Below are 25,321 nucleotides of genomic sequence, written 5' to 3'. Positions count from 1 at the left end.
ATAGATATCTGATAAGCCGCATTGTCTTATTTGGCAGGATGGAGTTTAGATTTAGATTTAAAAAATAATAATAATTACAGAAAAAAGGATATTATGCTGTATTTTTTTAACCTCTTTGTACGCATTGAGGCTATGATAGTCTTAGAACATTACACGGATGAAAATTTAGCTTGGTTTTGTACCTTTGCATCTATCTGTAGCTTTACCCATCCTGCAACTTTAACCCTCTTGCAACCTTAACCTTTTACCTTATTTGTCTTACTGGTTTTGTGATGGTATCAAACAGCAGGGCATGGAAGGAAGAGAATGCATGGAGATATATGATAAGCCTCATTTCCTTATTTGGCAGGATGGAGTTACATTTACATAAACTTATTAGATTTTTACACAGAAAAGCACATTGTGCTGTATTTTTAACCGATTCTACGAAATGAGGCGATGCTAGTATTATAATATTACACAGATGATAATTTAGCTCGGTTTTGTACCCTGTTACCTATTTGCAACTTTACCCTTCCTGCAACTTTAACCCTCCTGCAACCTTAACCGTTTCTCTTATTTGTCTTATTTGCATTGTGATAGAAATCAAACCATAGGGCATGAAAGGGAGAGATATTGCACGCAGATACCGGTAGATATATGATAAGCCTCATTGCCTAATTCGGCAGTATGGTGTTAAATTTTGATTTTTTTATTACAGAAATAAAAGGACATAATGCTGTATTTTAAACCTTTTCCACGCAGTGAGGATATCCTAGACTTGTAACATTACACATATACATATTTAGCCCAATTTTACCCCTTTTACCTTTTGCTGCTTTACCCATCCTGAAACTTTAACCCTCCTGTAAACTTAACCCTCCTGTAAACTTAACCCTCCTGCAACCTTAACCCTCCTGCAACCTTAACCCTCCTGCAACCTTAACCCTCCTGCAATCTTAACCCTCCTGCAACCTTAACCCTCCTGCAACCTTAACCCTCCTGCAACCTTAACCTATTCCCTTATTTGCCTTGTGATGGATATCAAACAATAGGAGTTAGATATCTGGCAAGCCAAGTTGTCTTATTTGGCAAGATGGAGTTCAATTTAGACAGGATGGAGTTCAATTTGGCAAGAGGGAGTTCTATTTGTTTTTATTTTTTAAGAAAAAAAGGACATTGTGCAGTATTTTTAACCTTTTCTATGCAGTGAAGCTATGCAAATCGTATAACATTACAAACATTAACATTAAGCTCGGTTTTGTACCCTTTAGCCAATCTGCACCTTTAACCATCCTGCAACTTTAACCCTCCTGCAACCTTAACCCTTTTTTTTTCCAGATTTGCCTCAAACAACAAAGCATGGGATGGGTTAAACTAGAATAATAGAAGCCGTCGCTGCTGCCGTAACGCGTCGAAAGATTTTTTTTTTTCTTCTTATGCTTGTGGATGAAATTGTCAACGTGCTAGGGCTGTCAATGTGATGCATTAAAATCCCCCGAGTGAGAGAGAGTGGTAGAGTTTAAAAATTAATTCGTCTCTCGCACCTGTTTGCAGGAATCCGACTATTGAATTTGCATCGCATTTAATAAGTCTCAGTGACGCAATTCATGTCCTTTTGTCTTGGCTGCTTAATACAGTGTTGGATTCTCACCAATCTAAAATTCTAGTGATATTACAATGTTCTAACTGTTAATTAAAGTCCATGAACTTAGCTATAGCCGGCTTTACATATTTAGGTTGTCATAAAGGACAGAAAAAAAAAATAAAAAATTAAAAAAAAAATAAAAAATCTTATGGAGATAATCTTCAAGTTTTAATATCAGAGCTTCAGGTTTGACTTTAAATTTAACTACTAACTATTCCCGTAATAATCCATTCTCCATGGGATTTTTAATTTGATAAACCCATCATGATGAAGCCTCGAGGCGCAATTAAGCTCGTAGACGAAGTTATGTGCCGGAGTTGTACAATTATTATCATATGAGGGAAGTAAAGAGGCTGGAATTTCACAGTTCAAGGATCGCAGCTAGGACTATAGCGAATCGGAGGTATGGGGGGGGGAGGGGGTTATATTATTCAATTTGGGACAAGTAATTTGCCATTAACCTGAATGGGATCATAAGGGAAAAGTTATTCAAGGCAAAAATGAGGTCTGTTAAAATAATAAAAACCTGAAAGATAGTCATGGAAATACTTTGAAAGGGATTGGCCAAGAGTTAAACATTTTCATCAGAAACAGCGCCACCCTTGTCCGTGGGCTACGTCTGGTATTACATCTCAACTTCATTTATGTGCTCAAACTGTAAGGGGGCAAGGAAGATACAGCTCCTCACTGATGTGCAATACCAGACATGCCTCATGGGTAGTTGCATGTTTTTTTTTTTTTTTTTGATTGATTCAGGTAAACCTCTTTAAACCTATATGGATGAATATATAGCTTAATCCTCAGGCGGCATACTATAAAGTAGGTAAAGAAAAAATTTTGTACATAGTGTCCTATATGCAGGCAGCATGTTATAGATCATAAGGACCCTTGCTGATTGTACATAGTGTCCTATCTGTAGGCAGCATGTTATAGAGCAGGAGCAGAATGTACATAGTGTCCTATCTGCAGGCAGCATGTTGTAGAGAAGGAGGAGCTGAGCAGATTGTACATAGTGTCCTATCTGCAGGCAGCATGTTATAGAGCAGGAGGAGCTGAGCAGATTGTACATAGTGTCCTATCTGCAGGCAGCATGTTATAGAGCAGGAGGAGCTGAGCAGATTGTATATAGTGTCTTATCTACAGGCAGCATGTTGTAGAGAAGGAGGAGCTGAGCAGATTGTACATAGTGTCCTATCTGCAGGCAGCATGTTATAGAGCAGGAGGAGCTGAGCAGATTGTACATAGTGTGCTATCTGCAGGCAGCATGTTATAGAGCAGGAGGAGCTGAGCAGATTGTACATAGTGTCCTATCTGCAGGCAGCATGTTATAGAGCAGGAGCAGAATGTACATAGTGTCTTATCTACAGGCAGCATGTTGTAGAGAAGGAGGAGCTGAGCAGATTGTACATAGTGTGCTATCTGCAGGCAGCATGTTATAGCGCAGGAGGAGCTGAGCAGATTGTACACAGTGTCCTATCTGCAGGCAGCATGTTATAGCGCAGGAGGAGCTGAGCAGATTGTACACAGTGTGCTATCTGCAGGCAGCATGTTATAGAGCAGAAGGAGCTGAGCAGATTGTACATAGTGTCCTATTTGCTGGCAGCATGTTATAGAGCAGAAGAAGCTGAGCAGATTATTCATAGTGTCCTATCTGCAGGCAGCATGTTATAGAGCAGAAGAAGCTAAGCAGATACTACCCATCACTAAGTAGGCCTGCCCACCACTAGGCATTTTAATCAATCATTTACAAATGTTACAGAATCTCAACATTACAAAACTATATATGAATGTGTATCATACTGGAGATACCTACAACAACATCAAAACCATTACAGACAATTTGAGTAATTGACCTTCTCATGACCCGTTCATGCCATTATGCCTGAGCCGCAAAAGAGCTTAGATGAAAGATCTGCACATCTGTAGAATTTTACCCCTTACATCAGTAATACCTGCTGGTAAAGGGTTAAAAGTCCTCCCCATATCCCCTAGTATGATCTGCCACTTAAGCACTGTACCACTCTGTATACTTTTTTGTATATCAGAAAAATGGCAAAGAGTCAGAAGAGGAGGAAAAGAGTCATGTTTTCTCCCAGACTGCCACTGAACCCCGCCTCATTCTTTTGATTGACAGTTGAGTGTTTCTTCAGATCTCAGCCCGAGCAGAGAGGAAGACCTCTCCCTGTCCATTTCCTGTCCTTAACAGAATGTTGTCCCTCTCACTGCATGGTGAGGACTATGTTGGAGATGACAGATCTTGTCAGTATTTCATGCACCCCACGATGGGTGGAGTCAGTGTTGGACTGGGTTTCCTTTAGCCCACCAGAGAAAATCAATCTGCGGGCCCACTCTTAATCATCCGCCAGGAAATATACTCTAGCAACCTTCAAATTTTGTTGCTTTCTGATGGACCAATGGGGTTCAGTATTGGGGTGAGCCAGGGCCCACTGGAGGATCCTCAGGTACTCTGGTGGGCCAGTCCGACACTGGGTGGAGTCAAGCGGTGGTGAGCGGAGCCAACATAGAAGAAGAGGGAGCGATTTTAGTGGTGGGAGGAGGCACATTTAAACAAGGACACCTGCACTGCACTTTTCAACATAAGCACAGTGGGGTATAAGTAAGATTTATTGTGCTTGTTCTTGATGACAGGTTCCCTTTAAGAGGGTGGTGGCAGCTTAATCTGGTCATGCAATCAGGCAGAGATCAAACAGTAACTTGTCCTTCATGCCTGTAGACTAGACTAGACTGTACTTTTCAGCAGAAACTTTAGTGAGGAACCTCAAAGGAGGGGCCATTACATGACTCTGCACAAGCTGGGGCAATTTTAGGGCAGAAACACCCATCTGATAGGTTCCCTTTAAGAGTTGTTACGAAAGTGGAACAGCAAGTTTGAACTCTCAAAGTTAAAGAATTACATAAACTGAAGTGAAAGTTGGCGATTCCAAAAGTCTCAAGGCAAGTCTCACGACGGAGATGCTGGAGGCTTTCGATACTTGATGAAAAGATAAGGTTGCATAAACCCGATGACTCAAGGCCAACCTGGTATTTTTAGATGAAGATAATCTTGATCCCCTACTAGGTGTCATGTAATGTATTATTTTCAAAGATTTCAGGCAATCTTATGAGATCAGCAATAGGAAAGATATTCTTCTTTTAACCCAAGAGTATCAAAGTCCACAGAGATCAACATGTGATATAGCGTTATACCGTATTGGCATCCTCAGGACATGAATACAGTCTACAGCTAAGGCCAGAGCAGGGAGAAATAGATTCATGGTTCTGTTATACCGTACACGTTGTGCACATGGTCGGGGGCAGGTATGTCCTTGCTTGGGGCCCAAGAAATTAAGAAGTGCCCACTCCCTCCCTGTCCATTAGCTGAATCTGGTATTGGAACTTGGATCTGTTGAATGGTCTTCAATTTCACATCTAACTAGTAGAGTTGCTATCAAAATTCAAAGCAGGTAGGTCTCCACCTACTGGAGATATAGATCACAGAGAAAAACTGCTATAAAGTGTAGACTACAAGACGGCAGCCAAAGGCTTCTAGGGGGCCCATGGCCAAGTTCGATGTAGTGATAATAAAGAGAAGGACTTCAAGCCCCGCAATCCCCATTCATATAGGTCAACTTTCAACACACTTTTTTTTACAACATATCTTACAGGACCTTTGAAGGTCCTACAAAGGTTCTCAAACTTCAGAACTGAAAGCTGACAGAAGGGACCCCTCTAATTCCCCGAGAAGCTTGGTTCTGGTACTTTACATAGGCAGTAAATGTCAAACGATAACACTTCTGGATCATTGGCATAATTTTAAAAGTTGATTTTAGAAGGAAGGAGTCCATGGATAACAAATATAAGAAGATTATCACAGTCACAGTGACTGGATCTATAAGTAATTGCCCCTGGTGTATCATGATGGATTTTGATGGTACATTTCCTGTAATGTAAATCTGAAAACAAGATCCAACAACAAAATCATTTGAAAACAAAATAAAAAGATAAAATTGGGATATAGAAAAACTTTGCCTATTATTTTGTTACCTATATCCAGTATTTCTTTGCTATCCCCCTCAGATTATCTGAGTGCTGAAGTAGCTCCTTCCTCTGCCTGTGCTGACAAGTCTTGGAGTCCGTTCTATAAACAAACTTTACGGATTCATGGGGGAGGGGAGGCTGCTCCCTGCTCACAGAGTAGGAGGTGCTCTCTCTGTGTATGTAGCATAGCTGAGTATGTTCAGGACTGTGGATACAGATGTCTCCTACACAGAATGGTGAAGTACAAGATCTCCCCTGTTCCCTATCAGTTCTTCCATCCTCTCCAACTCATGGTGTACCCCTCCCCCACCTTGTACTCTGCACTCAGCTCGGTGCAGAGAAGCCATTAACCCTTAGTGCTCCCTCAGAACTGACACTTCATGTAACCATTTTACTTATGATTTCTTCTCCTCATTACATGCTCCCTGCTCCTCCATGTGATGGAAGCTGCCAGGCTGTCACCATATACATCCTGTATCTGCACTGTGCAGTGGATTTACTTGCAGGAATCTTAACTGATTCAAGGCTAAATTACTTTGAGAGAGAGAACAAAAGGCATCATGCGATCTGTGGGCAGATTGAATTGGACTCAACTTTAGGGCAAGTACAAGAAGACATTAGTCCCCACCCACTTCACCTCTGGTTGAGAAATATTTTTGTCAAACACTTTCAGAACTGAAAATGCCATAACTCTGGATAGCAAAGGGCGAACAGAACAATATGGGTATCTCTCTTGTTTTTAAAGGAGGAATCAAATATGAGAATTCGGTAAAATCATTATAACTTTTCAGTTATGCTTTAAGAATGGCTACACCTTTCATTAAAACACAACTTTAAAGATGACTCTATACGTGTATATCAAACACAATCAGTGTGAAGCTCCTTTTATGCGGCAGTGTGAACAGAGGTCTATACTTGAAGACTCTCACTCTTCAATAACAACCCAATGGCATACTCAAATTTCAAAGTTATATGAAAAACTCGATGGGACGATATATTAGGTGCCAAGAACACAGCAGGACCTAACAAGATAATGAGTCATTGACGAAAGGTGTCATTGACAATGTTTCATTTCTATAGTCAACCAAAGTATCGCCAATGTCAACCCGCTCGCGTCCCAATGAATTCCTGGTATACGTCTTACTGTTCTATTTCCACAAACGTCCATATTGATGAAAGAAAAGTAAAGTAACAAAGAGTAGAGGATAGGCAGAGCTAATATTTTCCTGTCAGCAATGTATGTCACACCTGCTGTGCTCCATTGATGCAGAATTTCAGCGGGATCCTTGAATCCTATAGACCTGAAACGTAACAAGTTTCATTCACTTGATTGAGACTCCATGGGACAGAATAGAGTTCCATTCATTTAGAAGACTGAAAATAGACCGGTGGGATTTACACCATCCGTTTCCTTTTAACTTTTTTCTTGTTGGACATGTTTACTAAAGCTTCTTCTCCGGAAGAATCGCCAACGATGACAGAAGCTTCTCCTCGTCGCCGTCTTCGCTTCGCCAGCAGCAACTTAATGAACCTTGTGCTGACGTCTCCTCCTCGAATTCTCCATATTATTCCAGGCATCTGTTAAATCATTGCCGGATCATGGCAGTAGGAATGGCACATGTAATTTAGCAATCAGCTAACAATAAAAAAAAAAAAAAAGGCAGAGCGCAAATGATTTCCGAGGCCGGGCAAATATTGTCACAGCGTGCGGGCGGCACAATGCGATATCCATCACAGCTGATGTGTAATCGGCTTTGAGCGTGCATACATTTAATTGTTGCTCTGGGCCAGCGTTACTATTAAGCCGCATCCGTCGTGTTTCCTTTGCGTTTCGTTTTTTAAACAATTAAACCAAAATGGGAGATTAGATTTTATTTGGAACAAAAAAAAAAGCTTTTTTTTTTTGGTTCAAGGAAAATAAGAGTCGAAAGAAGGTTTTTTTTGCGGAGCTCGCATGGCAGAAAGTACAACGTGCCGTTGTGTAGGTTAATGTGTCAAAATGTAGATAATGCTCTTATCAAGCGGCTCAGTCACAGCAATACGCTGGAGAGACGGTTTTACATGACAACTGATAAGGACAAGAAACAAATGGAGCAGGCGAACATAATCACTTCATTCCAGGCGTGCATAAGGGCTTCCCACCGTAGAGGCGAGTGCTGCGGCTTATTACCCGTAGATTTCTCTAGGATAAACATCTCGCCTAAACTGCGCCACTCTGAATCAGGGAAGACGACTATAAGGGAAATCTACTATCAGAATCCATCATGATAAACCGGGGACACTTACTCATAGATCTAGGCACCATGACCTGTGTGAACCTTCTTATATTTGTTATCCATGGCTCCCTTACTTGTAATATCAACTTTTCAAATTATGCTAATGAGACAGAAAGCCTCTGGAGGCTGTTACCTTCTCTAGCCAGCACTTGTAAGGAGCATTTACCCGTCTCCCACTGTGTGAGATGCTTGATTTTGATAGTATCCTTTCCTTTAAAGGAAACCTGTCATCAGGAAGGTCATTTCTACATGATGACAGGTTCCAATAGCCTTTGCCATGACTTTAACAGTACCTGACTCCCTACCAGCAGTGTGTGGTGAGTCCCGGGAAGGGGGAACAGTTCAAACGAGAATTGCTTCTGGTAGTGAGCTGACATAAGCGAGCGTAGGGAGCAGGGAAGAGCCTGAGGGAAGGGAGGGTAATGAGTGAGGATGACGGGAGGAGAAGTTGAGGAAGAGACAATTTGTGTCAGGTATGGAGCCAGGTAATGTTAAAGAAACAATTAAAAATCGGTGGAATTATTCAGATGCACCACAAAGGCATAACCTGGTGACAGGTTCCCTTTAAAAGACGTCTACCATCAGGATGAAGGATTGTAAACTAAGCACACAGATACTGGTGTGTGCCCCCTCTGCCTCCGCTCTTCTTATTTCTGTTTTTTTTTAAAAAAAAGGCCTTTAAAATGTATGCAAACAAGTCTAAAGGGGCCCCTGGGCTCCATAGTTGTTAAAGGAAATCAACCACTTAAAACAAAGAACCATCTAAGAATACTCACCTGCAATCCTTTTTGCCACGCTGGGATCCCTCAGAAAAGAAACGTATAATTAGCAGCAGAGTGCGCAGGGACAAGATGGGAGCATGGGAGAGGGAGGTGGGAGGGCGTGCAAAATTAGCAACCTGGAGCAACGGACACCTTGTCCCTGCGCTCCGTGCTGCTAATTTCTTTTCTAGGTGATCCAGGCGTGTTAAGCACAGCAGTGGACACCGCCAGGATCAAGATGAAGAGAAGTGCAGGTGAGTATCCTTAGATGTTTTTTTTAAAGTGGTTGATTTCTGTTAATGGAGCTTGGAGCCATTCAGGCTAATTTGCATAATTTTTAAAGCCTTTTTTTCTTAAACCATATAAATGTATATGGTGTGCCTATAGGCTTAAAGGTGAAATTAGACTACTCTTATGCAATATTCTTAAAGGGATACTCCAGTCCGAACTTACTGACGTATACCATGTGCAGGGCCGGAACGGAGGAAAAGGAATTTCATTTCTAGCAAAGTTCTAGGAATACAATGAAAATGAGTCATGCTCCTCCCTTCAAGTCCTGCACCATGTATTATTCAATGAATTAGATTTGACCGGAGTGTTCCTTTAATGGAAGTGATCTGCTAGACAGATCTTTCACTTCCAAATCCTAATACTTGAAGGGAATCTACCACTTAGAAAGTGGCTTTTTTTTTTAACTAAACATGCCTTCAGATGGCATTCGTTACCTTGGCTTCTACTGTGACTACGCTTCCTGTAGATAAACACCGCTCCATGGTCATGTGATGTCACACCGGTGTATGCCTCGTTAGCATCACACAGCTTTGATAACACAGTGTATTATAACTAGCCGAGAACCTGTGTGAGATCACATGACCATGGACAGGTATATATCTACACAAAGTAGATCCAAAGCAGAGATCTTGGAAACATTAAAGAATTGACAGAGAAATTGCTATTTTTTTTTCTATTTTTACAACATCAAATTGTAGTGTGGCTCTCCTCTACAAAATGTTTTCTTCCTTTATGGTCGAGAGCTCATTTGCATACCCTTTCCCTTGGAGAATTGTCTGTAAGTGCTAGCACTAGTCTACATTCTTCGGATTCCGAACTTCTATATTGTTCACACTCAGGGGCAGATTAAGACTGTCATGGGCTGCATGAAAATTATAACCCCTACAAGAAGGGGCGTAACTTTAGGGGGTGCAAAGGTTGCGATCGCACCTGGGCCCAAGAGGTTTAGGGGGCCCTTATGGGGTCACTTTCCCATATGAGAAGACTATTACTATACATTATAGTCGGGGGCCTGGCACAGACTTTGCACTGGCATCAGCTTCTAGTTATGCCACTGCCTACAAGTCTGGAATTCACTTCCTATATATGGTTCTAGAATCAGCTTCTTGGGGAATGGAAGAATCCATCCCTTCTGCTGCTTTGAATTTGCAGTTTTGGGACCTTTGGAGGGTCTTCAAATATCTCTTCTGTACATGTGTATTGAGAGCAGAAACACATGCAGGGGGATTTCATGGGTGAAGGTCCTTCTCAGTAAAGTTGGTTAGTTTGGGTGGCCATGGATCCCCTAAAAGGCTTGGACTCCGGACTACCTTCCAAACCGTCTATATTATAATCTCCCATTGTTTCCACTTGGAATTATTAAAAATGATAGGGCACTATAGTATATGACATATAGATAAAAAGCAGACAAAAATTTTAAGACGCAACTGAAGCGCAAGTTGACCGAGTTGGACATCATAGAGGAGTTATTCTCACATTGCCGGAGGGCTGGCCAAGAACGCATCACACTGATTTGGTACATGAAGAAGCAACAGTCTTTCTTTAGCTTGTCCCAAGACCAAACCAATCACTCATGCCTCGTAAGAGATGTATTTTCAGAGCTAGCGCTGGGGAATTAACACATTACTTGTCTGAGGATTATTCTCTTTCAGCTTACAGTATCAGCTTCTGTAAGATGTAATCGTTTAAACAGCATTACAAAAGAAACTTCAACCCTAGGAAAACAAAAATCATTTATTTAAAGGGTCATGCCGGGCCAAAAATCTGAAATTCCTCAAGGGATATTTTCATCTTACATATTTATGGCACATTCACAATTTCTGTAACTACCATAGACCTTGAAGAGAAACTCAAACTTTTTTTTCATGAATTTAACAGATGTTAATATTGCTAAAACTTTTTTTTATTATTATTTTTACCCTTTGCCTCTATCCAGCTACAGTTTGCTCTGTTCTGTTTCATGTGCTGACCACCATCAGACACCAAAAAAAATTCAGGATGTTGTCACATCCCCTTCTTTCGCTCACTAAAACCACTCCTCCAAAAGATTGTCCTGTGTCAGAGGCATCCTGGTATATTTAGACAAACAGAGCTTTTCTGTAGCCATTTCTGGAGGTGAGCGATGAAGAGTCACTGTTATCCTGTTCCAAGCTTTATTATATGATTCTGCTTTGTGGTTAGGTTACTTTGAATGACTTTCAATCGTTGCTGCCTGCCCTGATCTTTGTATTGTACTTGTACTCTGTCTGCCCTGACCTCGGCCTGTCTGTGACTCTTCTCTGCTTGATTCCTTGGTGTTTTGCACTGGCGTCACCTCACCCACCTGGGCTAGCTGTTTACAAATGCCTCCAGTACCAGGACAACTCTGAGTGACAGAGTTCAAGGAATCCAGTTGCAGCTAAGTATGGAGATGATGTCATATCCTGTCTGTGACTCTTTTCTTCTTGAGCAAGGTATAGAGACCAAGGGCTAAAAATGGACAGGGTCACTTGGACAACACCCATGGAGTGTTGACTACAGGTTGATGTCAGATCCTCTTCAATCCATCTTCGGGACGGTAGCTACCACACCTCTAACACATTGTCCTGTGTCAGAGGAATTTTGGGATTGGTTGTCAATTTGCAGCTATTTCTGGAGGAGAACGATGAAAAGTTAGTGGTAATTCTGTTTCCAAATACTGTGTTCCGTGGACTCTGTCTGCCTTGACCCTGGCCAGTCTGGGACTCTGCTTGAAACCTTGGTGGTCTGCACTGTCCACACCTAGCCCACCAGGGTTAACTATCACTAATCTGACCAGTACTAGGAGAATTCCAAAAAAAAAAAAGCTCTAGGAATCCAGTTGCAGCAAGGTATGGAGACCAAGGGCTGAAAATGGACAGGGTAACTTGGATGACCCCTATGGGGTGCTGACTGCATCCCCTTCATTCTACCTTCAGGACTGCAGCTACCACACCTCCAATACGTTGTCCTCTGTCAGAGGAATTTTGGGATTTGAAGTAAAACAAAGCTTTACTGTAGCCAATTCAGGAGGAGAGCAATGAAGACAAACTGGTTCTTCTGTTTTCAAATACAGTATTCCTTGGAATCTGTCTACCCTGACCGCTGCCTGTCTCCGACTCTTCTTTGATTTATGCCTCGGTGCTTAGCACTGGCATCACCTGTACTGTCTGGGCTACCAACCACCCATGCAACCCTTACTAGGACAACTCAGAGAGATAGAGTCAGATCGATCCAGTTGCAGCAAGATATGGAGACCAAGGGCTGAAAACGGACAAGGACACTTGGTTAACACCCATGGGATGTTGAGTACAGGACGAAGTCACATCCCCTTCATTACACCTTCGGGACTGTAGCTACCTGACATTCAACAGATTTGTAGCCATTTCTAGAAGAGAGTGATGAAGTGTTTCTGGTTCTTCAGTTTCCAAATACTGTGTTCCTTGGACTCGGTCTACACTGACCAAGGCCTGTCTGTGGCTCTTGTTTTATGGATCCCTTGGTGCTTTCCACTGTAGTCACCTGGGATATCTGCCATTAATCCCTCCATTACTAGGACAACTCATAGAGATAGAGTTCTGGGAATAAAGTTGCAGCAAAGTATGGAGACCAAGAGGTGAAAGCAGACAGGGTCACTTGGATAACAACCATGGGGTTGGCCCAAGCTAAACCATCCTGGTGCCTAAGTGGGTCCTTAATCCACTGCCAAATGCAATCCTGTGATGCGGTCCCTTTGTAGTGTGACAGCAATGAAATGTTGCAGATCTAGAAATACAATTATAGTATTTTGTAACTGTATGAGAGCTCTTGATTCAATATTATTCACTAAAAGCCTTTCGACTTCTAGCTAATGTGCTAATATACCATGAATGTACAGAAACCTAATTACACATACATGTTTAGTATCAACAGCCTATTTAGACAGGCTAATGAGACGGGAACCGATTCCCACTCTTATTAATCAATGGTTGTTAAGACATTGGTGACCACAGTGCGATTAATTAGGACTTTTTCAATCTGATCAACTTTGACGTTGCAAATTGTTTTCCCATTACGCTAATTTGAAATCTGGTTCAAACTGCATCACAAAGATCACGGCCGCGAGGACGACGGGGGACAGACACTAATTATTGAACGAGTAAACCATGCAGATAATCACATTCATCTTCCAAGTACCTTGCTCCGAGCCTCGAGATACAGCTGGGAGGGTTGGGAAAGAGTTAAAAGATAGCGGATCAAAACTTGGCCAGCAACACCCTAGTAGACACATTTAAAAACACAGCATGTTCCATGAGATGAGCCGAGGGGTTTATAATGACAAGAGAGGAAGCGCACGGTCACAAGGCATGGCAATTAAGACTATGACTCACCCATAACCAATCAAAACTGTGGTCTACACCTGACCATTGACTTTCTTCAGCAGGTAATTGAATGTGCTGACGTGTGCCCTGCAAAAGCGGATTTAGTCCGAAGTTTTCATTCCACTTAAAGAAATGCATCACGACAGTGTAAGCTTTTGAGAAATGCTGCCCGCGGGAACATGATGCAGCTTACAAAAAGATGGTTATGCTCAACAGGTAGACTTCATGCTAAATTCAGAAAGATTATGGCTGGAGGTAACCTACCATGCTTAAGTTGTGTCCCATCTGTGGGCAGCTTGGTGTAAAGTCAAGGGAGCGGTGTTAAAGAAAAACTTTTTATATTCGTTATCCATGGCCACCTTTCTTCTAAAATCAACTATTTAAATTATGCTAATGAGCCTAGGGGGCTACCCTAGTCTCTCTGTTATTTGGCTTTACAGGCTAGTACTGAGTGAGCAGGGGGGAGGGTGAGACACTGTTACAACATGTGAAACCAGGACACAGAGGGGCTAGGGTAGCCCCTTCTGCGACATTAGTACAATTTTACAAGTTGATTTTAGAAAGAAGGAGGCCGTGGATAACAAATATAAGAAGATTACCACTGTCATACCACTGTGCCTGGATCTATGATTTAGATTTCAGAGAGGTTTTTGAGATACATGGGGTCCCCTACTTAAGGACACCCGACTTACAGACGACCCCTAATTAATGATGGACCCCTCTGCCCACTGTGACCTCTGGTGAAGCTCTCTGGATGCTTTACTTTAGTCCAAGGCTGCAATAATCAGCTGTAAGGTGTCTGTAATGAAGCTTTATTGATAATCCTTGGTGCCATTACAGAAAAAAACATTTTAAACTCCAAGATGTCAACAAATGTTTTTGTCTGAAGCTACAATTATAAAATATACAGTTCCGACTTGCATACAAATTCAACTTAAGAACAAACCTAAGGAACCTATTCTGTACGTAACCCAGGGACTGCCTGTACAGTATTTTCTACTATGGTATAATAACTTAGGCTGTAGAACTTTTTTGATATCATTCATTTTTAGTTTCTACACAAAGGTAAAGTTTTTTTTTAATCAAAGGTGGGTCATTGGACTTGTCATTGTTTAAGAGGAAAAAACCTGAAGCTGTCAGCTGAAGAAGTCTGCCTAGAAAGAAATGTCAGTTTTAAAGAATCTCTTTGCAAGTGGATGGCAATGATAAAGAAAACACACTAGGGCTCATTTAGTAAGTGTCTGGGGTCCGCACCAGACCCGCCGATTTCCGATGTGCGCCGCATTTAGAAAGGGTTTTTGGGGCACGCGATCGGATTTTGGCGCATCGCACTGGCTCTCACACGTCACAAATCGGGAGGACGGGTCGTCGGATGATCCGACGGATTCGGACTACGCGTGGTATTCATCAAAGCAATTTGTGTCGCAAGACATGCACTTACATGTACCGGGAGGAAGATGGTGAACTCCGGTGGACCTGAACGGGGAAGCGACACATGCAGGAACTCGGGCGCACGATCTTCATGAATCGGGGCAGATGTGGATTCCGGCGGACAACGCACCTCGGGGATCGCGCAGGTTCCAGGTAAGTAAATGTGCCCCACTGTTCTGTCCAGGTAAAAATCTTTGATACCAAATTTTGTACTTGACCTACAGTGGTTTTTCATCGAGTCCAGGACTCAAATGGATCAGAATAAGTCAATGATTCATCTAAAATTGCCTAAGCTCCTGGAAATTTCATGACTGAGATGTGACACTCTGAGGCCACATGCCAAAGTATTGTAACTGACCTGTAGGAGCATCCCTGCCCTTCCGTGGGGATTCAAAGGGCTCAATCATGAAACTACTGACTTATATTATTCAGGGTACAATAGGCAGGTATCATGTGGGGGATTTTTACCAATGGGGTCAAAGAGAAGAATGTTGTTCCAATGTTCTAACTAGGCCACCAGTATTTTCGGATCTGACATTTTTTTCCCAGGTGATCATTCTAAGCAAAAGTGGACCGGAGGTGAACCTCATTTATCTGCCGCTACCACCAGAATGTTCTTTAAATGCTGAACCACAATGATAAATTTCCATTTTAGGTTACAAACTGCTTCCAACAGTAACTTTGTAAACATAAAAATTGAAGAAAATATTGCAAAAGGAAGACCTGCAAATGTTGACCTTTGAAACGCATGATAACAGAGACTGGCGCACTGGGAAGAGTCCAGCACTTGATTCACGCTGGGGAAATGAGGTGACTTTGGTTTATTTTAATACTGGTGGTCCAAAGGGTTCGTAAAGGAAATAACATGCATCTCAGCAAATTGTTGTCGAGAGGATCGGTGGGCAATGATGAATTCTTTTTGTAGGAAAGACATTTGTTGAGCGGTTTAACTTTTTATGATGTTCCTGAGTTTTATTTTAAGAACAGTGTCCTTTTAGTTGGTGGGCCTTGATGAGCTGAATTTATACAAATCAGACCCTGATCTATAGCTAGCGTGAGGACTTTCTAGATCGGGGCTAAAAATTAACTGACTTTGAAAGGGAAGAGAGCATAACCTTTTTTCTTGACGGCCAAAATACCTCTCCATCATCAACTCTTAGGAGGCATCTGGCAGAAAATTGGTCGCCATCTTAAGGAAGAGCAGGGTCATCAAGATCAGGTCTCCAGCCGTCTTCTAAAAATCAGATACACATAAAGAGTAGAATTGATTCCTATTTAACAAGGGACCTGATCTCATCTCTACTTGAATAACTTTGGCAGCACAAGTCTTATATAAAGGTTAAGTCTAAGTGGGGGGTAATTTCTTCGCAAAACATCCAAACTTCTTGACTTTTATTTTTGGATAAAGCCTTACTGAAACAAAGAAGAAAGAAGAGAGACAATGGTGTGAAGTGAACAAACAACTTAACTGATGGTTACTCACTGGATTATGTAAGCCTGAGAAGTCTATGAGCCAGGGACAGCTAGAATACTCACTGGGGTACATTTACTAAGGGTCTCGCTATGCACTTTTGTCAGACTGTGCACGTTCTTCATGGCTAAAACGGCATGCACGGTTTTTTAAGAAGTGTCTGCGCCGCAATTGTGTTGCACGTGACCCTTTTGTGGCACAGCTGCGCTAGTCTCCACGTGACACAAATAAGGGGGGCGTATCGTCGGTTGGTCCAAGCGCCATATTTACCCTGCAAATTGTGTTGCACTACAAAAAAGTTGGTGAACTCTGTCGGATCAGTGCGGGGAAGCGACACATTCTTGATTTCTTGTGCACAATTTTAGTGAATCACCCAGCATTATACATTGAAATATCACTTTTAATGCAGTTTCCGACTTTCTAAGTAAATGTGCCCCATTGTGTACGATGGTGGTGGATGGGGTGGATGGTTCCATTGTCAATTTCAAGTGATAGCAGTCACAAGGGCATTTGGTGACAAAGCAGAGGGATAAATGGAACGGACATAACTACCACTGGAATTAGTGTGTGAATGTGTCATCTGATCATGCCTCGATCACATATGGCATCATTACACCTGTTGCTGGGATCTACTGTAATGGAATCACAAAATCGATCTGATCTAGCATCTGCCTTCACGCATTAGAGTCCTCAGAGATGTCCCTGATGGAAACTCCATTGGAACCCACAGGGACATGAGCAGTAACCCTGAACCATGCGAAGGGCAAAGAGCATCTACTAGAATCAAAGGTAGTGTGCCAGAATCCTTACCTGGCCATGCCTAATGTCTGACAGAACATCGAGCATGCGATCTTGAGCAATAGTAAATCCTGACAGAACTCCTAGAAGGGGCAATAGGAGGTATTGATGATTTTGCCAACACAGTATGACCATTAGCCTTCTGCATGCATACAGAGAGTATTGTTAATCATTGTGTGTGGTCAGGACTCTATCTGGCAATCACTATGTGTGGGTGGGGTAATCAGGACTCTCAGGGTCAATCACTGTGTGTGGGAGGGATAATCAGGACTCTCATTGTCAACCACTATGTGTGGGCAGGGTAATCAGGACTCTCAGTGTCAACCACCGTGTGTGGGAGGGATAATCAGGACTCTCCCTGTCAATCACTTTTGTGTGGGCAGGGTAACCAGGACTCTCAGTGTCAATCACTGTGTGTGGGTGGGGTAATCAGGACTCTCACTGTCAATCACTGTGTGTGGGCGGGGTAATCAGGACTCTCACTGTCAATCACTGTGTGTGGGCGGGGTAATCAGGACTCTTACTTTCTCTCCAAGTAGTCCTGTCAGGATTTAGAAAGTAAAGATGACTAGTGAGTATTTATTATGCCCTATTGATGGATTTTGTATAGTTAAAATGTAAATTATGGTATACGGTACACATTTCTCATGCTTCATTAAATATCTCCCACAATAACTTAAAACAAGAACACGAACCCCCACATATAACTGAATCGTCTTTAGCCCTCACAGTCATAGGAAACACGTCACGCTATAACTCAGCCCGCAAACAGCCTTTGCCATTTTTTTTTTATGATAAATCACGAATCAGGCAAACAATGACAAGGCTGAGCCACAAATGCAAACGCGTCTTCTAAGCAGCCATAGCGATCAAGTCTCCCATCTGCTCTCGTGGCTGCATCTTCTGTCTTTGTGCGTTCTCCATGTTAAATCTTTATGTAAACAATTACGACTGATCAGTAAAAGATGGTGGAAGAAAAAAAAAAACTATCAAAAATATAATCAAAATATAATAACAAATCAAGAGCACGGTTGACATCAAAGAGGAATAGACAGGATTAAATTCTGAATGATTTCCAGGACAAATAGATCCCTCTGGGAACTTGGGGATTAATATTTTTTTTTCTTTTTTTTTTTTTCCCAGACACAGTACAGAATTAATGAGGGTACCTGAAACAATGCTCGCGAGCTGCTGCGTTCTGGTGATGGGGTATATGCTACGTGCCTGTACGATGGCTGAAGCTATTTTCTTGGCGTGTTTCTCCTCCCCGTATGTTTTCAGGATAGACGCAAGTGCCTGTTGATCTAAAGCATTCACAACATCAGCAGCGGTGGGCATGTCAGGATACCTACGCACAAGGAGAGCCAATTAGTTCCTGACGTCGGTTTTCATTGACAAGAGGTGAAGCTTCATAGCACAGAGACATAAGAAGGAAAAAACACACACACATACACAAATACCCACTTATTCAGCATAGGTGTGCCTCGGAGAGTCTAAAATAACTCCGAGCAACCCTACCAAAATCAAAAATAGACCTTCTAATCCACCTCCTTCGAGTTTCTAGTTTTGTCAAAACTTTTACGTGGTGGGATTTAAACCATCAGTCTTGAGGATAGAGCAGAGCTCGGTTTGGCAGAATTTAGAGTTATATTCCGGACATAGATACAGAACTGCGCAAAAGTTTTAGGCAGACGTGGAAAGGATTCGGTAAGGTAAGAATGCCTTGAAAAATTGAATTGAGTAAATTTTATTAGGCTTTTTTAATCAAATAACAAAAAACTACTTATCCTACTTCAGCTCCCGTGTTCCGTCATTGTGGTAGCCCTCCAGTCTTTGGCGTTGCCCACCATAGGATGTCACTGGTGACTCAATGCACTTCTGACCAGTCAACTCAGTGCCAAAGATTGGAAGACCAACTCAATGATGGATGTCACCCCTGCCGCGGCTTCCAGGATTCTTGAAAGACTTTAATATTTGGTGTGACCAACTTTTGCCTTCTAAACTTTGGCTTGTTCAAATTCTCTTCTTCCACTCCCAGGCAGACATGCTGATGTTAAGATCTGGGTCGTGTGGTGGCCATATCCTGATTTCCAGAGTGCCCCTATCAATTTTCATTTGATTTACTTTTATCTTTAGGCCATTCACTTTGATTTTGTTAACTGATAACAATACTTTATTGAAGGGTTTTTCCATGAAAATGAAAACCCTCTAGGAAGCTTGGGACTGGGTACAATAAAAAAAGAACAGTAACCCAACTCTCACTCCCTGTTCCAGGATTGTTTTTGGGACTTTGGTACCGGAAGTTCTGGGGGGTCAAATGAGTGGCCATTTTTATTTCTTACCCCAGGCTATTGGGGGGGTTTCCATATCCATATAAAACCACTTAACCCTACTATTTTGAATGCATTCTTATTGTTCATAATTTTGGAAGCTTGCCCGAATCTTTTACACAGTATAACTTAAAACTACAATATGTTTAAATTTTATGGAGCACCACGGATTAATTTTTAAAAAAAACTTTTGAAGTAATGCAGTGCTGTTACCTAAAAATGAAATAGCATCAAATAAACTTCACTGAGCTCCTGTGAAGTCACTTTGACCACATTTCTCACACAAGAAAAAGTTAACTTAAAATGTACCCAGGAAGTGAACTAAAGGTTAAAGGAAACTTACCATTAGAAATCTACAAATCTGATCTAGAAATCAGAAGTAGATCTGATGGTAGATTGCTCCTGTCTGCCTCTGCCCTAATCTATAAATTAATAATCCTGGAAACTAACCTACCTTGTTAAAAACTTTATTTTAGTAATATGTAAATTAACTGCAGTGGCTTCTGGGGTGTGGAGTAGCCTTAGCTCACAGTGCCCGGCCAGGCTAGTACACGCCCCCAATAGTAATATGTAAATTAACTGCAGAGGCTTATGGGGTGTGGATTAGCCTTAGCTCCCAGTGCCCGGCCAGGCTAGTACACGCCCCCAATAGCCTCTGCAGTTAATTTACATATTACTAAAATAAAGTTTTTGACAAGATGGTTAAGGCTCCAGGATAATTAAATTACAAATTAAGGCAAAAGCAGCTAAGTGGAATCTACCATCAGATCATCTTCCGATTCCCTTAATGGTAGGTTTTCTTTAAGAGCATCATGTGACTCGGCATGTCCCATCTAGTGGGCATAAACAGGGCAGGATGAGGTATGAAGTCGGGAAAGGAACACAACCCTCTTGCCTCCGATGTGTCATCAGGAGCTTAAAACGTCAGTTAACCTATAGATCGACATGCAATATTTTTGCCCAATTACACAAGAGTCCTTTCTAACATACCCTCTTGGATAGAAATTAATCAGGCTATGAATTTTCGGGAACCTCTTGAGCCAAGAAAGGAACAATCATGTATATATTTTATGCTGTGCATCCTGGTACCATTTACCTTTACCATTGTTACTAAAGACAACCTATAAAGCAGCATAAAGCTATTTATCATCGTAGAATAGTTTGGCAGCATACAAAATGCAAATAAAGTCCATGAAAAATATGTTTTCGGGTTGTGAAAAACTACACTTGTCTTGTCACTACTTTCTCATATAGGGAAATCGCTTCAAGAGAAACAAAAATTGCATGGGAAGTATTGGTCTTCTAGGGTGTGGCCTTGTCTCATGGCCTTGACCGGTAGGTCGAATTTATGGTGGAACCTGAAAATCTAACCATTAATGTTAGATCGGAAAGAAGACTTTGAGAAGAGGTGGCCTTTTGGTGGGGTATCTATTCAAATATCCTTGTATCAAGAAACATATGAGGATACAACTTCGATCTATTGAGACCACCAGTTGGCGCAGGAAGTCTTCTAGAGAAGTCAATGCTTCCCGGGAAAAAGTATATGCAAAGAAGCTCTCATCCAAAAAGAAATAAAGCTGCATTTCTGATCTTATCTTTTGCATAGTTCTCCTATAAGTCTACGTCTGAGACTTTACTAGGTCCATGTCGTGACAGGATATAATTCAAAAGGAGTCTTCTCCATGCAATAAACCCACCCATTGTGCTCCTCATCAGGGAACTTTAACAAGAATTACTTCCCAATGGCAAACCCTAGATCAACGTCCCATTCCATGGATCTCGCTACCGTTACCTATTGGCTAAACCAACATAATATCTGGTGCAGCTGGTTCTATAGCCCTACTAATCTGACAGTAAAGAGTCTATGACTATGGTGAAACATAGGCTCAGAGGATGTTTATAGAAGGGCCTAATGTGCCCATTCTAGGATACTAAAACTGGCCATTATAGAGTTAAAGGATATCAACCATCAAAATCCATCATGATAAACCAGGGACACTTACTGATAGATCCAGGCACTGAGACTGTGGTAATCTTCTTATATTTGTTATCCTTGGCCTCCATCCTTCTAAAATCAATGTTAACAATTATGTTAATAAGCCAGAAGGGTTCCTGGTGTTGTTATCAGAGCCCCTTCATGCTGTAGCTTCACAGGCTGTTACACTTTCTCTTCCTCCGCACATCTTCCCTCCCTCTGTGTGCCGCTGCTGTGAGACTACAGCAGGTAATAGAAAAGAGGAAAAAAATAGGGAGGGTAAGAAAGTGTAACAACCTGTGAAGCTACAGTACGCAAGGGCTCTGGTAGAGCTCTTCTGGCCAATTAGCATAATTTTAAAAGTTGATTTTAGAAGAAAGGAGGCCATGAATAAGAAACATACGAAGATTACCACCATCACTGTGCCTGAATCTATGAGTAGATGTCCCTGATTTATTATTTTTTTATTTTATTTTCCTTTGTAGGCAGTTTCTAGCTGGAGGCCTCTTACTAATTCAAACAATGGGTTACTTTTCGCCTTCTGTTGTTGGGAAATTCTTGAAGAGTTAAATTTGGATCCGTAATCTCCTTATTAATTGCTAGGATGACTTGTTTTATGTACTCATGGGAATAAAACTTGCTCGACTGACTATTTTTGTTATGTTTGCAGCCTACACACTGGAGGAGGAATTTAAGAGAACTGTTATTACACGCTCTCGGCATATGAAGGAAAGGTGGGAGGGGGTATTCTCTTTCCTCAACAAAACTTTATAATTGGACTTTGACTGCGGCTGTCCCCTCACATTGCTCCTCTGCCATCTTTCTGTGCATGATACGTGCTTCATAAATTGGCCTGACAATTCTCCAATGCGGAGAACAGCGCAGGCAGCTCCCTGCTAACGTAACAAGCAACTTATTGGAGTTTGGATCATTTCTGGGCATTTATTAGAAAAAACACTGAATGAAGACCCCCGGTTAAAGGGAACCTGTCATTACATTTTTCACAAATACAGGTAGTGAGAGGTGCCCATAGAGCCCTAGTCACTAACTGACCCCCTTCTTTTAGCTAAAAATTGTTCCCCTGAGATTCAAATATATTCAACTTTATAGTTTTACCTGGTATCTAAGCATGGCTACAACAAGTCGAGCTCCTCCCCATCCTATATCTGTATGCAGTTGTAATGTCATGTGACTAGGGTGACATTGCAGGTCCTTCAGCTTTTTTGCATTAGAAAACTGTACACCAAGCATATATCTCATAAAATCACAGCATATTATATCACATGAAATCACAGCGGCCTGCATGGAGAAGAGTGAAAGTCCATGTTGGCTGCAGTGATTGTTTTATGTGGTCAGATATGTCCATGGCGTACAGTTCGCTAATGTTAAGTAGCTGAAGCACCTGTGATGATGTCACCCCGGGCACATGACATTAGGCCACGCCCCCTTACCTCGCTTCAAAGATGCATAGATACCAGGCAAGATTATAACATTATGCGGATCTACGGGAAACTATTTTTAGCTAAAAGAAGTGTGTATGATAGTTACTAGGGCTCTATAGTAAGCTGCCACTACTTGTATTTGTGAAAAATGTGGTGACGAGATCCCTTAAAGATTTTTTCTATGATAAGTGTTCAATCCAAACATTATAGCTGCAAATGTTAATAAAAACTATAGTGGCACAAAAGTCATTGTTTGGCAGTATTAATAATCCCGGTGCCGGTGCGTAACACACAGTGTGGGAGGGGGGCTCATTAGCATAGATTTAAAAGTTGATTTAGAAGGAAGGAGGCCATGGATGACAAATATAAGACGATTACCACAGTCACTGTGCTTGGATCTATGAGTAAGTGTCCCTAGTTTATCATGCTTGAGTTTGAGGTTAAGCTCCACCCCTTAAATTAGTCTCCAGCAGGATTAGTAATAGACAGCAAGAGAAATTACCTGGTGAAAGTACTTACCTGTGATGATCCATTCTCATGTCTAAGGGGCCATCCTTACTGAGGGAGAAACCTCGTTCTGGCTGGTCAAACTGCATGGATGAGCACCCAGCATCAATAAGAACCCCATCGATTTCCCCGGGTTGGATTCCCACAGAAAGCAGAAGATCCTCGCATTCACTAAATCTTCCCAACAATGGCTGGATACTGTACCTGGATTAAGACATGGAAAGGAAAGCAGATGTAAGGAGCTGAGCAGATTGTACATAGTGTCCTATCTGCAGGCAGAATGTTATAGAGCAGGAGGAGCTGAGCAGATTGTACATAGTGTCCTATCTGCGGGCAGCATGTTATAGAGCAGGAGGAGCTGAGCAGATTGTACATAGTGTCCTATCTGCAGGCAGAATGTTATAGAGCAGGAGGAGCTGAGCAGATTGTACATAGTGTCCTATCTGCAGGCAGAATGTTATAGAGCAGGAGGAGCTGAGCAGATTATACATAGTGTCCGATCTCTAGGTGGCATGTTATAGAGCAGGAGGAGCAGAGTAGATTGTACATAGTGTCTGATCTCTAGGTAGCAGGTTAAAGAGCAGGAGGAGCTGAGCAGATTGTACATTGTGTCCTATCTGCAGGGAGCAGGTTATAGAGCAGGATAGCTGAGATTATAGACAGTTTCCTATCTGCAGGCAGCTTGTTATAGAGCAGGTGGAACTGAGCAAATTGCATATAGTGTCCTTTAATGTTTGTAAAACATTAGGGTTCCTATCTACCAAAAAACCCCATAGGAAAAGAACGCTGCATGCTCATCAAGCATTCTGTTAAACTTTCAAGGTTTATAAATTCACACTTTTCAATACTTTAGACCAACACAAGCACCAAATTATGTACATTAAGTACTGATCAGAAATATAAAATTATAGGTGGATTTTCTTTTACAATTCAGTTTGCTTAGTTCTGGTTGCCATCTTTATCAATGAAGACTTTAAAAGAAATCTACCATGAAAATCCACCATGATAAACCCGGGGCACTTACTCATAGATCCAGGCTCAGTGACTGTGGTAATCTTCTTATATTTGCTATCCCTGGCCTCCTTCCTTCTAAAATCAACTTTGAAAAATATGCTAATGAGTCAGAAGGACTATGGGGAGGTGTTACTAGAGACCTCTAGCTTTAAAGGTGTTTACAATTTTCAGGAGCACTTCATTCTTCCACTAGTGCCGAAACGGAAAGGTGAGATGACTCCGGTACAGCCCTCCTGGTTCATTAGCATAATTTTCAAAGTTGATTTTAGAAGGAAGTAGGCCATGGATAACAAATGTAAGAGTATTACCACAGCCATGGTGCCTGGATCTATGGGTAAGTGTCCCTGGTTTATCATGATGGATTTTGATGGTAGATTTTCTTTACAGGAATAGTACATATAGTGGACTCCAACCATTTCAACAATCCTAAAATGTCACATCTGACATTAATTATATGTACAAAAATACAAACCAGAAGGAAGTCACCAGTGAACTTTAGTGACTTAATAAGCAGAAAAACAAGGGCACAAATGAAGCTGTCAGTGGAAAACTGTCCAGAGTGACAGTCGACCAATACACATCGCCAGTGGCTATTCAGTCTGCCCACCATGAATGAAGCCCAGTGATGTCCCCCGGAATGAAAGAAGTGGAGATACTAAACGTCTTTCTTAACCAATTGTATTTCCTAAAACAAAAGTTCTACTGTCTGTAGCGATGTCAAACATGCCGAGGAATGATAATGAAGCAGAGCCAGGATTATCACGCATGGCATGGAGAAGATAAGGGTGACACTTGTTCTATCAGAATCTTCTGGACGTTCCATGATGCATTCCGAAGGAGAACAGCTTCATAGATGTCCATGGACTTTGGTTCCAGGTCTCAATTCCTCATAAAATATTTCTGTAGAGACTTATATATGTTGTCGCCCAAAGATATCCAACGTGTCTCTCAAGACCAAGGCTGGCGTGACTTTCGTCAAGAGCTGGAGGACCTAAAACACAG

At 41.7% G+C, this 25,321-nt stretch overlaps 1 protein-coding gene across 2 annotated transcripts in view; it reads right to left on the bottom strand.

Annotated features, from left to right (window-relative positions):
* METTL15 (methyltransferase 15, mitochondrial 12S rRNA N4-cytidine) overlaps positions 1–25,321 on the bottom strand; it is a 147,483-nt gene that overhangs the window by 8,678 nt on the left and 113,484 nt on the right. Inside the window, exons 4-5 of one of the 2 annotated variants that reach the window (XM_072118566.1) lie at positions 23,318–23,509; positions 18,276–18,355 (exon numbers count right to left, since the gene is read on the bottom strand). In XM_072118566.1, coding sequence (XP_071974667.1) covers positions 18,276–18,355; positions 23,318–23,509 — 272 coding nt within the window. Of the gene's footprint in view, positions 1–18,220; positions 18,400–23,317; positions 23,510–25,321 lie in introns of both variants that reach the window. The other variant, XM_072118565.1, reaches the window with a different exon arrangement.

The sequence above is a fragment of the Engystomops pustulosus genome, chromosome 7 (assembly GCF_040894005.1).
Source record: "Engystomops pustulosus chromosome 7, aEngPut4.maternal, whole genome shotgun sequence".
Taxonomy (NCBI): Eukaryota; Metazoa; Chordata; class Amphibia; order Anura; family Leptodactylidae; genus Engystomops; species Engystomops pustulosus.
The sequence above is the reverse complement of the archived record's forward strand: the minus strand, read 5'-3'. Positions and strand labels throughout refer to the sequence as shown.